General features: G+C 35.9%; 1 protein-coding gene across 1 annotated transcript; it reads left to right on the top strand.

Annotated features, from left to right (window-relative positions):
* The first annotated feature begins 624 nt into the window (after nt 1-624).
* On the top strand, nt 625-16,185 carry LOC107950023 (uncharacterized). The gene is made up of 3 exons (XM_016884771.1): nt 625-666; nt 14,240-14,890; nt 16,138-16,185. Exons 1-3 carry the CDS (start codon nt 625-627, stop codon nt 16,183-16,185), a joined length of 741 nt encoding a protein of 246 aa, XP_016740260.1.
* Nucleotides 16,186-17,683: the final 1,498 nt, after the last annotated feature.

Raw genomic sequence — 17,683 nt, 5'->3', positions numbered from 1 at the left:
CAACCTTAAAAACTCAACCTCACACTCGATCACAATCCTATCACCTTGAGTTAGGCTCATAAACTCGTGTCTACGAGCCTCCACATATTTCAAACCCACATATTTATTCTGAACGATGTTCCTGAAATACTCCCACATAATTTACTTGGGCTGAGTGCCCTCCATCACGGTTGACCATGATTGATAAGCTTCATTGTAACAGCCCGATTTATGGGTCTAGTCAAAATAGTGGTTTCGGGACCATAAATTTGAAGTAAAAAAATTTACTTTATTATTATTTTAATATCTAAAGTATGATATTATGATTGTGTAAAAATTTTGTGAAAAAATTTTATCAATTGGGTGCTTAATTTGATAAAAAGAACTAAATAACGTAAAGTGCGAAAGTTGCGTTTTATATGCTAAAGGTGTCTAATAGCTATAGAATTTTAAATTGAAGGTTCTTATGTGTTAAATAAACCATTATTGAGATACTGGATGTTAGTGGACTGGCATTTGGTGTAATTGTTAAGGTTATTAAAGGTTAAATAAGTAAAAAGGCATTATATGTTAAATTAAATAAAAAAATTTGTGTCATCTTCTTCCACTATCCATCTTCATCGAAATTTCAACCTAAAATCAGCCATGGGAGAGCTTGTTATTCGACCAAACTTTGAAGAAAAATTGGTGAGTGGTTTTTGCTCAGTTTTTAATAATTTCTACGTTTTTTAGATCGTTACTTCGTAATCTAGCTAACCCGTACCTCCGTTTCTAAAATTGTTAAAGATTTTGTGAATTGCCTTTATTGAGTACTTGAGATATTTGATAGTTTTGATGAAATAAGAATATTTGATGTTAGATTTTCATCTTTTATAAAGTGATTTTTGATAAAAATGTCAATTAGGGATTAAATTGTGAAATGTGGAAATTTAGTGGTTATAATGTGAAATGATAGTGATATATGGAAAATTCAGATAGCTAGGATTTGTGTTTAATTTCATGAAATTATGATTTTATGTGATAAGGACTAAATTGTAAAAATGTGAAATTATGGAGGCAAAAGTGTAAATATGCTTTAAGGTAAATTTTGGATTAAATTGAATAGAGAGATAATTAAATAAGCTAATTTTGATTAAAGAAAAGTGAAATACGGATCTAGCTTGGAGAAAAGATAAAGTATCAGACCAGTCGATCCGTTTCGTCGTTTTAGCAATCGAGGTAAGTTCGTATAATCAAACTTCAGTGTATATTTATGTAATTGATGAATGATATATGAATGTATTCATATAATCAATTTAATTGTGGAGCTTAAATTAAATGTACAAAATAAGTAAAAATGCAGGATCGAACACAATTGTTTCATAACGAAAGACGAATTGGCAGAAAAGACCATGGTTGGACCATGGCATTACATGATTTCGTATAAGACCATAGCTAGGCTATGACATCGATATATGAGACTTTGTGTAAGACCATATCTGGGATATGACATCGATATATGTGATTACGTGTAAGACCATGTCTGGGACATTGGTATCGTTACGTGATTTCGTGTAAGACCATGTCTGGGACATTAGCATCGATATATGATTCGTGCAAGACCATAGCTGGGCTATTGAGATTGATATGTGATAACATGTAAGACCATATCTGGGATATGGCATTGTATGTGATATACGAGACTTCCGAGTAGCTTTAACAATTCTGAATGGTTTATCACGCAAAGTTAAGACAAGAATGAAAGTTCAATTGAATTAAGCAACATAGGTACGTTCAGAACCTATGTGAGAGTTAAATGAAGGTAATTTAATGAGAATTATTAGTGTATAATTATATTTTATGCCAAAATGTGTTTATTTGGCTATAATGAGACATGAATTGAATGATATGTGTGATATGAGCAATGATTGTGTTAATGATATGAATATGGCACATTGAGTGAGAATTACAATTATTTAATGATAATTTACATGATTCTTTCCGGCTATAGAAATGTGATGAATAATGGATCAAATAAAGCTATATATCGTTGCTTATGTATTTGTCAATGAGAATGAAGTGATAAGAAGTTTAAGAGGCATACGAGCTTTGAAATGAATAAACTCGTGGAAATCTTGTTTAATTATGTGCATGAATAAGAGGTAGAATTGTGAAATCAAATGAGCAATATTATGACTTGGTGCAATTGTTTGAAATGTGGTTATTTAATAATATGAGTTATTATATTACGAGCTTACTAAGCTTTATAGTTTACTTGGTGTTATGTTTTTATGTTTTACAGTGTTTGGGATGTTTGCTCGGGTTGGAAGCCGGTGGAGATTGTATCACACTATCCATCTAATAATTTATTTATATACTTTGTGACTTGGTTATATGACATGTATAGGCTATGATTATTTTGGTTTACTATGGAAAGTGTATTTGGCCATATAGTTTGGCATGTTTTAAGTATGTATTTGGTTATTTTGTATAGGCTAATTTTTAATATGTTTGGTTTTGATGATATATATATTTAGCCATATAAAAATTAGCATGATTACAATGCTAATGGTTGTGTAAATTTGATCATGGTATAAGCACATTTTGGTAAGTATGTCCCATGACATGTATGAATGGTGTTTTGGTTATATGTCTTGGTTGAGTAATGATATGAATGACTTATAAATAGCTCATTTAGTAAGCTTGATACATGATTTAATTTGTATTTGTGATTGGTCTTGTGATTTGGGTTGGAATGGTTAAGTATGCACATATGGTATGCTTGTTTTAGTGAGTTTTTAAGTACGGTTCATGATGGAAATGGTATGAATTTTTGGAGGTTAATTTGATGACCGAATATAGGATTAAATGATTCGGTTGCGTATATGAAATTTTGGCATGGTACATAGTATTTGAAATTGGCATGTTTAAATTCGGTTAGTGTATGGATTGGTTATACTTACAATTAAGATTCGATCATTTGGGTAATGCTTGTAGGCATTTGTATAATTTTGCCCATTTTGCAGCATAATATAGTTGAACTTAAGCTAGTATGTGTATGTACAAAGCTCATAACTAATATATTGGATATTAGTCAATATTATGAATTGATATGGCTAGTTGTGGCTTAAATATGCACACGTGGGAAAGCTTATGGAATGAATGTATTGTTGTAAGCTAAGTATATGAAAGTGATATATGATTGATACTTATTTAGGTATCTAAATGCCTTATTATATAGTCCTAAGGTTCGGCTAATAGAATTATAATATATATGTATTATGATATGATGTTTTATAATAGTAAAATATCTTTGGTTAGTTGGTTAAGTGGTAAACATGTATGATTGTTATAAATTGATGACCATATGGTTTGAATTTGGTAATTGTGGAACTAGTTCAATTTGGTTTTTCATGAGTTAGCTTGATGAAAAATTTGTTTTGGTAATCGGATTGAAATTGGTTGAATTTTGAGATATGCTTTTTTTTTAACATGACTATTAAAGTATGATTGATTTGGATTGACTTTATGATTCATATGTTCGAATTTAGAATAATTTATTTGTGGGCATTCAATTTTAGTAATGTTATAATTGTATCTTGATAATTCGGTACATGAAAGTAAAATATGACTTTGATGTATGTTAGTTGATATTACTTATTGTATGTTTAGGAATGAATGATTGCTCTGAGATGTATTTTGGTCAGTAAGGCTTCGTAACCCTAATCCGGCGATGGATATGGGTTAGGGGTGTTACATTCATATCGCAACAGAGGCACCGCACCTCTCAATTTTTCTGCACGAGTGTAGTCAATATCATTCATAATGCGCTCAGTGTCCTCTAACCAGTATTCGGCCCCTGTCGTAGCGACTCTAGTGACGCCCTTGAACACCTCAGCACCATTCAACCGGAGTTGTTCAGTTACCGTCCCTCGGCCACCAATTCCAAAATGATTCCTAATGAACCTCTCTAACTGTAACACCCCAAACTCGGCCTAGACGTTATGGTCAGATTTGACGTGCCACATCAAAGTGTCTTTCGAAAATAGGACTTGTTGGTAAAAATTCACTTCTAGGTTTAAAAACCCCTTTACTATTATTTAACAAATCATCTAGTCAAAAATTTTGCCTTGTTATCTACTATTGTTATAAAAGGTTGATCTAAAATCGCGGAAGCTTTTGAAAACTCTAATGTTTAAATTTTGTGTATTTGAAAATAGTAATTATTTTAAAAATTCATCTTCTCCTAAACTAGCAGTTTAAAATAAGTAAGCAAAAGCCCAATTAAAAATTCAAACAAGCATAAATGGCCTTATTACATAAACAAAACCCAATAAAAACTTTAAATTTAAATAGAAGTAAGTGTAGAACAGCTGCAGTTATGTGGCCACCTCTGAGTCCCTCGCAGCACCGACCTGCCTACAACTGGGGATTTCCTGTACAGTTAAATAGAGGGGTGAGTTTATGAAAACTTAGTGTGTAATCCCCTAACAAGTAAACAATCAATTAAACAGTAGATAAATGTAGTTTGGGTCTAAGCCCGTTAAAGTAATAGTCCAGTTCAGTGTGGGCCTAAGCCCTTTCCCGTAACAGTAATAAATATCAGTCATGCAGTGAACAGTATGTAATATCATTAATCGATGCAGTAACAGTACAAAATCATTAATCAGTGCAGATATGCAGTTAGAAATCCTACCCAATCCAGCCTCTACACACCACTCCGTCTTGCCAAAAACACCATGTGGGGATAAAATCGACCCACCCAGCCAGACACACTAAGATTAGCACCGGTTGAGACACTAAACAGTATTGCCGCAAAGCTGCTAGTAAAATAAATGGCATATAGCCATCAGTAGGTCCACAGTCGTCTTGGGCGACCCGTACAACCTTATCAGTCGCTACACTTCCTCCAAATATAACAACCCATCCCCATGCAATATATCGTGACATAATATCATACGTAAATGCAAAATGTCATGCTCAATCATAGTCATACATATCATAAAGCAAATTAGTCAAACATAACATAAGGCCATAACAATCATTTCATCTCCTAGGGGTATAACAATCATTTTACCCTATGGGGGTGTTTCGATCATTTTACCCTATTGGGGTATTTCGGTTATTCTACCATATGGGAGTATTTCGGTTATTTTACCCTATGGGGGTATTTCAGTTATTTTACCCTATGGGGGTATTTCAGTCATTTTACTTTATTTCGGTCATTAGAACTTATGGAGGTATTTCGATTATTTTACCCTATGGGAATATTTCAATCATTTTACCCTATGAGAGTATTTCGATTATTTTACCTTATGGGGGTATTTTGGTCATTTTACCCTATGAGGGTATTTCAGTCATTTTACTCTGTGAGGGTATTTTGGTTATTTTACCCTATGGGGGTATTTCGATCATTTTATCCTCTGGGGGTATTTCGATCATTTTACCCTATGAGGGTATTTCGGTCATTTTACCATATGGGGGTATTTCGATCATTTATTGACCTCTCGAAATGGTCTTAACAGTGTAAATGGGCCCAAGGCCCAATACTCGGCCTAAGTGAGCCCACACGCTCGTGCGACCCATTCAGCCCAGATTTCGCCACGGCTATGGGATCTACATAACCTAGTCCAGTATTTGCCACAAATCGTGGATTTCATCCGTGTGGGGCCAATGAGCCCATTGCGCCCATACGGCCCATTTCGGCCCAACGTGGCCCATTACAGCTTAAGCCCATGAAATGCTCATGGAGGCCTCTATAGTCTATCGCCCATGTTTCGCGAGTTGGGCTTACCTCACAAGTGATCGCACACATGTGTGGTCTCAAACGCCGTATTTTCGGCTTTTTGGCTTTTTGCCGTTCTACGATTGCAATGGGGTGTTTACACACCTGTTTATGAGAAGATGCGCAGATAGTCCTCGAACACTTCCGAACCTATGTTCATCCATAACACTCGGTTAACCACATATCAATTGAATTTAAAAAGAATCATATTCATTACACATAACTTCTTGATGAATAGTCACTTACCTTGATTGAACAATTGAATCCCTAAGCACTTCACTCACCGGAACGACGTTGGTCACTAGATCTCGGAGTTATTACCTGCAATCCAATTGAAACCCCTTAATATCAATTATCTATTAGAACAATTTAAGTCAAAATGAACACCAACTTACCGAAAGTATAAAACCGTAGAAGAAAGATGGTATACAAAATCGGCAGAGAGCAAGGAAAAAGTCGGACAAAGAGGGTAGAAAAATTAGAGCAAATCGGTAAGAAGGGAGGAGAATGGTTTAGGGGACGAAGAGGTTTCGGTAGAGGGTAAAGAAAGAATGAATGAAAAAGGAAATAAGATAGATTAGCCACCAGTAGAATTACTTGGAAAAGAAAGAAAAAGAAACAATGAAGAAAGGCACTATACGGCCAAAGAGAGGTTGCCAACACCAAAAAGAACAAGACAGAACAATATGCAAAAACCCCTTACCACATCGGCCTTCAAGCAAAAAGAATGAAACTCCTCACAAAATCAAAATGAAAGTATACCAAAAATGAGCAAAAATCCCCTCTGACCGAATTTTCCTAGGTGCCAACATCCACTTTCAGCACACATCTCCTCAACCCTCACTTCCCTTGATTTTCTCCTAATATCTCTCCACTTATCCCTCCTTCATTTACTCCACCGATTTCTCCTCAAATCCCCCAACAACTCCATTCAAATTCTGTTCAAACCCCTCTTAGCTGTGTTTCAGTCCAACTCTACTACCTACACAGCTCAAGCAGCAAAATAAATACTTCATTGTGCAACCCAAGACTTGAACCTCAGACCACAAAGTTACACAACACGCCACTTTTCCACTAGACCACAAGTTCTTTTTGTGTTATAAAACAAACACTATTATTTATAAGGCCTATATAGCAGCGTCAAGATTCATTTAAGAGCAGAACTAAAAATTTTGCAAAAGCCAAGACTTGAACCCAGGCTTCTCAAACACCCCTATACACACCCAAATCACTTAACCATTGAAGCAAACAAGCAATTTGTGTCACTTCCTAGCACAACTAAATATTTATGTGCAGTCTCCTAACTGTTCCTTTGTTCAAAACCTATTTCTTCTAGGCCCAAAATTCAGGGTGTTACACTAACACACGTAGCATTGCCTGGGACAATTTATCATCCCCAATAATCAGAGTCCGAGAGCCCGTCTCAACAGTAAAAGTACCAATCGTCTCTTTGGTGTCCATATTAGGCATACTACCCATAAAGGATGACTCAACTCAAGCTGCTCCTCGACGACCCCGAGTACCAAGTCCACGACTACCGTATGAAATCATAATATCAATTTATCTACAAATGTCAGAAGTTTACAAATCAGTTCAATGTTCTTATCAGATGTCATATAGTAGTAAATATCAAAATACTTTCCAGTGTTGCTACAGTTTTCAACTAAAGCAAATAAGTTTAGTCATTACGATGTTTTCTAGCTAAACAATATAGCTAAGCAGAAGTAATTACAGGTTCAACGCCGGAGACTTGGTCTTTCACAAAATCAGTTTCAAAGCTAATTAGAAAAATATTTTATTCAAGAACACTTCTCATGAAAATGGGAGCCCAGAAATCACAGCCTGAATTTTGCAATATGGCTCTGATACCATTAAATATAACGCCCCAAATCTGGCCTAGACGTTATGGCCAAATTTGGAGAGTTACAACAACCACTTCTAAAAATGTCGTTTTAGAGTTACTTAAAAACCAGACAGTTCAAATTCATTTAAACAAATATAAGTAAAACAAGTAAATCCAATCTCTAGAACAACAATCTGAAGAATTTGTAACAATATAAGTCCATCTAAACTAGTAAAATAACCAAGCAGAAAGTGATCGAGCTCCAGCTACACTAACTCACCTAAGTTTGAGGGTTACCTGACATCCAAACTGTAACGCCCCAAACCCAGCCTAGAAGTTTAAGCCAAATTTGGATGAGTTACACCAACGTAGTAAAAATGTACTTCTTTTTAGAGTTTTAACTTTGAAAACCAGAAATTCATTTTAGTCGATTTAGATTATTTTGTAGTTTCTTTTTAGACTTGGCAGATACTGACGAGATTATAAAAAGAAAAATAAGACAAGTCCAAAATCGATTACAAATTCAAAGGATTAAATTGTAGTTATCTCAGTGTAAAACAATCTGAGCTATCACACGCCGTTCGATCATAAACAGATGTTTTCCTAACAGATAAAAGTAAAACAAAGGGTGAGTCACCGAGCACCGCGTATAACCAAACTCAAATACAAATAACAGAGCGTAATATATAAATCGTAGTAACGCAAGCATTTAATAATAGTTGTATAACCAGTACGGAATAGATCTAGAGTATCACAAAGATTTCAACAGAGGTAGTACAACAAAACAAAGTAAAAGAGAATAGAGAAGAAAAAAATCGAATGGTACAGAGCAGAGCAAAATAGAACAGAATAGAACAGATCAAAGCAGAGTAGAACAGAGCAAGTATGTTTATGCAGATGCAGTATTTTTCAAACAGATCAAAATGTAGATATATCAGAAACAGTCTTCCCAAACTCCATTACACACCAAAATAGAGTTCTCCCCTGAACTCATCCATAAAAACACACCAACAAAGTCATCCCGGGTCACCCGAAAATGATGACCCACCACCTCAAGTTGCCTGGCAACGATGACTTATCAATATGCAGTTAAATTGCCAATAAAAAATATGTGGTCAAGACACTAATTACGTAGATCACTAAATTGCCAATAAAAAATATGTGGTCAAAATCTTCCTCCTTTAACATTGAACCAAGTCCCATGTATTGTGTCATGGCATGCATATGTAGAATCATAGTAATGAGCATGTAAGACAAGCTATCTTTCAATAACAGAATCAATAAACATGAGAATCCATGTTTTGTAAAACAAACTTTTCGAACCATAACAGATCATATCAGATTTTTCATGAAGTCATGTACAGGATTATAAAACAGAATCAGTAACAATCGATCTAACATATTCAGATATCGCATATTTTTTATCAACAGAATAATGTAGAGGCGTACCGGCAAACTTAACAAATACTCATCGTACCTGGAAAATTTGAACATATCAGACGCTAGCACATTACGTTCTGACAGATTCTATTCACTTAGGTTCAAATATAATATATATACGTGCAGATCACTCGCCCTTGTTGTCTGCTTGTGTGATTCTAAATCATAAATAGTGAGTCACACGACTTGGACACACGTTCATTTCCTTACTCGTGTGGTTCACACGACCTGGGCACACACCTATGTCCTTAGTCGTGTGGTCTTAAATCATAAATAGTGAGTTACACAGCTTGGACACACGCCCATGTCCTTGCTCGTGTGGCTCACGCAGCTTGGGAACACGCTCATGTCTTTGCCCATGTGGCCCACATGGCTTGGGCACACGTCCATGTCCTTGGTCGTGTGGTCCTAAATCATAAATAGTGAGTTATACAGCCTGGACACAGGCCCATGTCCTTGCCCGTGTGGCTCACACGGCCTGGGCACACGTCCATGTCTTTTGTCGTGTGGCATCGATAGCCATATTTTTTGGCGTTCAAAATTCATAGAAACAGGGGTTTTTGGTATGCAACTGATATAGATTCAAAGTAGAAACGACAACGATGAGGTCTCACCCCTAGATGACAAGAAATTTCCCAACAAATGGTTAACTCACAGTTAAATCGCTAAAAACTAACATTCCAAATTTGGAGTTATGTCGAAGAACTTTCGACACCAAAACATTAAATCAAACTTACCAGCCAACAAATTGAACTAGAAAGATAAGTCAGATCCTATACAGAATCAGCACAACGTAACGTTACAAAAGAAAATGTCACTTTGAAAGGCAGAAACCAAAACAAAGAACTAAATATTGAGAACGACAGATAGAAGAAACATAGCAGAAAAAGAAAGAACATAAATGAAAAGAAAAACCCATCGAAGGTTTCTAAATGGTTTTAAGTAGCCAACCGAAACCAACTACCATACAACGAACTTCAAAATAAAATATTTCCTATTACTTTTGTTGGGATTCAAACACATGACCAAGGGGTATACAGAAGTTTAGCCATTGAACCAGCAGGATCATTCTTAACATTAATTGACAGAATTTAACTTATAAACCCAGCATTCAAAGGTAAGGGTTTAAACAAAATAACATAATTTCCAGAAATAGAATTCGAACCCAGAACCTCACATACATACCCCGAACAATTAACCACTAAACCATATCAATTTACTTGTCATAAATTTCCAAAATCTAAACTCAAAATCGAGAGATGACCACTCTTGGTTTCAAAACCCAATTTTTGGGATGTTACAAAACTTTCTCCTTTAAAATAATTTCGTCCTCAAAATTTCCACGGTCATACCATACACCAACACACAGAATCTGAACTACTCTTACGTATACAGACCACCCCGTTACTGCTACGCTAAACTGATTTCAAGGTAACAATTCATGGTTTTAACAGATTTCCTATTCACTAACTTAGTTTATCACCCGAATTCTTTACAAAAATATCACTAATGATTCTTTTACTTCAGATTTTTACATACATAATTGAAAACACCCACTTACCATTACTATACAAGTTCAGACAGTCTTATCAAGTAGAGCACAATTGAATTAAATCATATAATACCTGCATGATTTCCAAACACCTCCTGACTTTTCTATCCATCTTACTGGATATCCCCAACTCAGATTTCGTTTCTATATCAAAGCTCGTATCTGACTAAAAGTACGATGTACGCAAACTCTAACTTGAAGTGCTACCTATCCACATCTGAGACAACCTCTCAATTTTCCTCAACTAGGTGCCCATCATAGTAATCACAAATCGAGACTCAATTTGTTTCCCATATATTCGAGAGTTCTAACAGATTCACCAATTTCTAGATTGGGCTCATTGCCCCGAGAAGAGGACTCGACTCGATTCGCTCGACTAAATCCAGCACGCCTTCGCACAACAAGGTTATGCGTATTCAAGGTACTAATCCATAGTTTTAACTAGGACAGAATACCAAAACACTACAGTATGCGCTACTTAATTCAGTATAGCTAAAGTACAGATACTTATAGGATCGACGTTGGAGTATTAGATTTTCTATTTACATACTCGAAAATAATCAAAATCTGAATATAAACATTTTAGAAACCGTGTATCTCGAACTCATTCGGAACTTTCATTTACTTAAAACTTTTTTTAGGAAGAGTTTTGAACCCGAAAACCACAACCCGAGTTTTGTAAACCTGGCTCTGAAACCACTAATTGTAACACCCTAAACCCGGCCTAGACGTCTAGACCAAGTCTAGAGAGTTACATTGTCGATAAAAATCAAGTGAGTTTACAACTCCATGTGTAACATACATAAACAATTAAATGGAACAATACCAGCCATACTTTCGGTCAATTTTTATAATCTGAAACGAAAACAAAATAGAGTATAACAGGTACGGATGTAGTGCATATCAAATTCAAATACAGAGCATATCAAATTCAGATTCACAGTCTTAATCCCCATTCGCTACACACCATCTCCATCTATCCCTACACACCATATAGGGTATTAAGTACATTTCAATCCTTACACACAGCATGGTAATTGTATGTCACGTTTCAAAATAATTGCAAGCTAGTTGCCAGATCAGAGTGTGATAATCGTCAGAATCAGATATATATATATATATATGTGTGTGGCTTAGACACCAAAATCGATAGATAATTAAACTTCCCACACTTCTTCCTTTAACACAACCCATCCCAATGGAAATGCAGAGTTAACAGATATCAGAGTCATATATGCAGTGATACAGATTCATATCATATCTACTTGACAAATATCACATCAAATATATGTACAGATAATAGATTATACACCATCATATAATTAGATATCAAGTTTTATAGCTTATTTCAGATCATATAGACCCTACGAAAGGCCAACATTTGATTCGGACGACATTTACGACCTTATAGAAAATTTCAAAATTTTGGCCCACACACTTGTATGGATTCACACGACCTACATAGCTGGCTCGTGTGGCTGATACAGCCTGCCACATGGCTATGTGGCTCATATTGGTGCCTCACATTTCCTGGCACATGGTCGAGTGACCCAAGTCAGAGAGTTATACGGTCTGGTACACGGCCTGACACATGCTCGTGTGACTGAAGTCAGAGAGTTACATGGTCTGGACACATGCCCCTGTTGTTCACCTGTGTTACTCAAAATCAAAAAAGTCTTTCACATGGCCTAAACATATGCCCGTATGACCCTAGTCAGTGTCTTACACGACCTACCACACGTCTTGGTACACGGCCTACCACACGGCCTAGCACATAGCCGTGTGGTATCGATATCCATGGATTTTGGCTTTTGTCGTTCACAAAATTCTCGGGTTTTTGTTACACACCAAATTTGTGTTTGACGTAGAAGCAATAAAGATGATCCCGAAACCTAAAAATGTTATTAGACTAATCAATCAAATGAATTAATCAAACCAATTCGCCAAACTAACAATTGAAACCGAAACTACGTCGAAACATTTCAACTCAAAAACTCAAAATGAAACTAATGCTTACCCTCACACAAAAACAACAACACAAGACTTAAAACGCTGGAGGGTCTTGATTCGCAATCACTTCACCTAAGAAAGAGAACCAATTGAGCTCTTAAACGAAGAAATTGAATGGAACAGCAGAAAAACCTAGTTTTGACAAATAAAGAGCAAAAAGAACATTAGAAAAAATTTGCAACAGAACTTACGCTATTAACTCTTCAATCGCACAAAAACAACACAATTTCCTTAACAAATTAGCAGCAAGATCAACAGAGAAAGAAAAGTAAAATAGCAGAAAAGAAAAACATGGTGGAAAGGAAGAAGAAAAAGAAGAATAAGAATAATAAAAAAACGTGAAAAGAATTTTAACAAAAATAAAGGAAATTTAATTACCTTAAAATAAACTTTTTTTTTATAAAATAGCATAAAATATTTTCTCATAGATTTCGCAGAGACTCAAACATAAGACCAAAAGGTATACAAACGCTTAACCACTAAACCACTAAGCTTATCATTAACACAAGTTTACGCAGAATTAATCTTAAGTTGAAAGTTCAATAGTAAAGGTTGATTCAAAATAAGAAACAAAATTTCTAAAAGTAGGACTTGAACCCCAAACTTCAAGCAGATAAACAAAACACTTAACTACCGAAGAAAATACTTAATTAAGTTAAAATTTAATGAACTAAAATCAAATTTTGAGTCATTACATTCATGCGCTAACCAATTTGAGGTTAATTGTGGGTAATCATGATTCAACCTTAAGTAAACACGGACCATCATATTGAGTAATCTAAAAAAATAAGCATGTGACTTTTATGTTGATAAGCATTAAGTCTCCAATTGCATCCATTTTCAAGATACAATCATATATATTTTTATTTTTGTTTCCACCATTTCATTCTTTTGGTGTCACTTAATAGAATATAATTACACAACTCTATTTAATTCTTCCCTATCTTGGAAAATTAAATCAAGATCAAAATTCCAAGCAATTGTTTGCATTTGATGACACTAAAAGATATCTCCGTTACCAACTTATAACTTGGTGTGAGCATTCGGTCGAGTCGAGTAAAAAAATTTGAGTTAGTTGAGTTGACGAATCCTATTCTAGCAATCAAACTCAATTTGAAATTTTTTTGAATCGATTCAAGTCAAATCGAGTCGAGTTAACAAATCTTATTATTTATACTCAATGTTGTGTTTACATGGATCGATTATATAACTAGTAGACAAAGTGCAATATTATTTAACTACATAAACAGTATAATGATTTTGCCTTTTAACTTAATGGGTAAACATTTATTAAAACGACATAGTTTTGCCTTTTAACTTAACTGTTTTGATTTTAAACTTTAGAAAAGGTAAAAATTTATCAAAATGACGTAGTTTTGCATTTTCTTATTCAAATTTTTGGATAACTCGAATTGTGTAATTCATATTCGAGTTGATCTGAATAACTCGATTAACTCAAATAAATCAAACTATTTAATTCAAAATTTGAATTTTTGGTCGAATTTTTCTCATCCTTACTCATCTTTTCTTTTGGAAAGCTATTTGAAAGCTCAACACCCTTCCTAAAATCTAGGTCTTCACTTGGCGAGTAGGGCATGAGATCCTTCCCACTAATGTCAAGATTGCCTCTATTTGACAAGGCTTTGGGTAGGAGTGTCCTAGGTGCAGTGCTGAGAAAGAAACCCTTTTTCATGTCCTGGAAGACTGTCCAATAGCAAGGGCAATCCTCTTTATCGGTGGCCTTGACAATAGCCTCATTACGAAAGACTATCATTGCTGCATAGACTGGTTGGAAGACGTGATACGGGTGTTGAACAAGAGAGCTACTACTAATCTCATGATCACCTTATGGAACAGCTGGAACAATAGGAACAACTTCATCTTCCGTGGAAAGGAAGAAGAGGCGCATGTTGTGTGGGAAAGAGGTAGAACACTCAGTAAGGACTTTCGCATTTTTAGCTTGATTAATGACCCGTTGTTACCTGCTAACCCTGCTGTTAAAAGGTGGGAGAAACATCCGAGGGGTTATGTGAAAATAAACTTTGATGCTTCTGTAAGCAACAATAGAACTGGCTTTGGGGTTATCGCAAGGGACGATGAAGGTTTCGTTATAGATGGTGGCGAGGGGTTAAAAAATGAGATGATATTAGCAGAATTGGCTGAAATTTACACTTTCGAAGAAAGCATAAAGATGGTGTGTGCTCTTAATATCAAGACAATTGTGGTGTTTGAGACTGACAATGCAAGCTTAGTTAATAGAGTGAAGCATCACAGTACGGATGTCACTATCTTTGGTGCGCGGGTCAAAAAAATTATTTTAGCCTTGGAAAATTTTAAATCAACAACATTATGCTGTGCCAACCGGTGTTGTAACACGATGGCAGATTTCATTTGTAAAATAAGTGAATTTTGATTCTTGTAATTGGTTTTTTGACATGGATTATCCCTTGGAAATCCATGAACTTATTAATAGTGATGTAATTTAATTAAACTGACCCTTGTGATCTTTTTTCTTTAAAAAAAATATTCTTGTCCAATTAAAATGAAATTATCTTAGGATTTGAAATTTTTTGCCTAAAAAACCCTACTGCAAACATTGTTGATACTTTATAAATTTAATTATTTTAACATTCTAATATTTTTTAGATAGTGGGAGACGCTGATCCAAAACTCATTAACAAGTTTTTTATTTTTGCATTTTATCCAATAAATTTATTATAGGTTTTCATCATTTTTTTTGACACAATGCTTAGAACTACCCATAGTCCCTCCCCAACCCGTAAATATGAGGATAATGCACTTCAACACACTTGTATCACGGGGCTAGATCTTTCGTCTCACGATCTGTGCGGCCTTAGGTGATCCATTCGTTCTAAACTCGCCTAAGTCAGCCTTTATGCAAGTGAGGATTCCTTTAAAACTCTTCCAAGGCACCAATTTGTATAGCGGAAGCAAACTAAGCTAAAAGAAGCTACAAAGAACACACGAGAGGTTTTTGAGTAAATGCTCTCAGAATTCTATTACTCTTAAGAATTCAAATTACAATGGATGATTTACAAGTGAGAGGGAGGCTCCCTATTTATAGTTGAACTCCCCCAAAACCGACGGATAAGATTAAGTTACATCGACGGACGAGATTAGCCTACCTCTTGATTTTAGGGATTTATAAGATTACATTAAATCAAATCAAATCAAATCTTTATAAGATATGATTCCCTAAAAATATTTAAAGATTAGTTCCCATACTTATCAAGATTGCCTAATTTGCCATACATTCATTATCGGGCCAACCAGGCTTCAATCTGATAGGCTTCTCCAACAGTGCTTTGAATTGGGACAGTTCTCGTGGGCTAAATGTTTCCCATCTTATCGATAGACCTCCATGGGGCGCATCTTGTACCATGGTCACGGGCTTTGCATTTTTGCCCGTGACATTCTTACCCACTCATTCTCGCAATTCCCTCGTTGCGACTTCCGAATGGCACTGACTTGATTCACTTTGGAACTCTCTCGTTGCCTTGGCTTCTTCTCAACTTGTCTTGTGATCAGGTTGTCCCTTCCTTTGGATTCTTTGCCTCGGCTTCCGTCGCCTCTTAACTTGAACTGTTGCACTCGTTGGTACATCTCGTTGGCAAGAAGTCTCCACTTTAACTTGCCCAAATTTTAACTTGCTCACTTTCGAATCCCTAGGATTCTCACACCTTGGCTTCGTATTGCCCACAGTTCCTCATCCTTCTTTCTTATGAACTTTGAAAAGGCCCTTACGACCTTGCCTAGCCAACAAGTCAGAATTCAAAACACTATCAAAGTGTTCAAAATGTACCTTACTCGTAACATTTACTCGTCTCAACTATTTCTGCATCGCTCCTTTTTCTTCGAAGCCCGATGCACCACCCACATTTCCCAAAGGTGTCAGCTCCACATTCGACTTTATAGGCTTCATATTGATCTCTTGCGCCACTAACATTTTCGAAGGGGATTTCGTAGCATTTCGTTCTATCGAGTCGGTGTTCTTCCCATACAAAACATTTTCGACTAGTTGGATTGACGAAAATACCTTTGTCCCAACCTTCATATCCCGATGCACCAGTACAATAATTTTTTATAACCGACCGGTGACAATATGAATTTGATCAGACCATGGATACAGAACTTCCTAAATCCTGTCAAGGAAGTTTAAGCCAAGCACATAATCTTAATCATCTAATTGGATTACCTCAAACTCTTCGTTGCCTTTCCATTCACCGATTTGTATCTTCACATTTTGAACTACTCCAACAATTAAGGCCTCCTCAAATTTTACTATCTTAATCTTCTTACTCGATTTCCTAATCGAAAGACCAATTTTATTCGTAATCTTTTCTGATATGAACAAGTCTGATGCTTCCGTATCAACAAGAGTACTCCTCTTTTGACTTGCAATGTTGATGTCTACAAACATCAACCCTTCCTTGCCATCCCTTTTCTTAGGAATGAGCACCATCAAATTGACCCTCGATGTCTTTCTTTCAACAGGCTTCACTTCTTCCGGCTTATCGTTCCTCTTGGTAGCCAAAAATGAACATACCTTTGAGCAATTCTTATTTATATGTGGTCCCTTACATAGGTAGCATCTCAACTTTCCCCTATTCTTTTTTGGGCTATTAAGTCTCCACTTCTTATTTCGTGGTTTCCCATTACCACTACCGCTACCACTACCATTTCCATCATCACTAAGTCCCTCTTCATCTTCCTCATGGTACCCACCATTGCCCTTCCCATTGGGCTTGGAAGATTCAAACATGTCTCTTCTAGGAACAAGTTCCACTAAGGACTCCACTATCATCACAGCATTGGTAAGTTCCTGAACTCCTTGGCGTTGCAACTCTTGTTTCACCCATAGTTTTAGCCCATCCTTGAAGGGGAAAAATGCTTCCTTCTCGCTCAAATTAGAAATCTGGAGCATGAGTTCACTGAACTCCTGTACAAACTCCCTAATTGTGCCTCATTACGTAAGCAGTCGCAACTTTGCTCGAGCTTCAACCTTGGCATACTCGGGGTAAAACTATGCTTTGAATTCCTTTTGAAACTCCTTCCAAGTCCCAATCTCGGTCCC

Source organism: Gossypium hirsutum, chromosome D03, assembly GCF_007990345.1.
Source record: "Gossypium hirsutum isolate 1008001.06 chromosome D03, Gossypium_hirsutum_v2.1, whole genome shotgun sequence".
Lineage (NCBI taxonomy): Eukaryota > Viridiplantae > Streptophyta > Magnoliopsida > Malvales > Malvaceae > Gossypium > Gossypium hirsutum.
The sequence above is the reverse complement of the archived record's forward strand: the minus strand, read 5'-3'. Positions and strand labels throughout refer to the sequence as shown.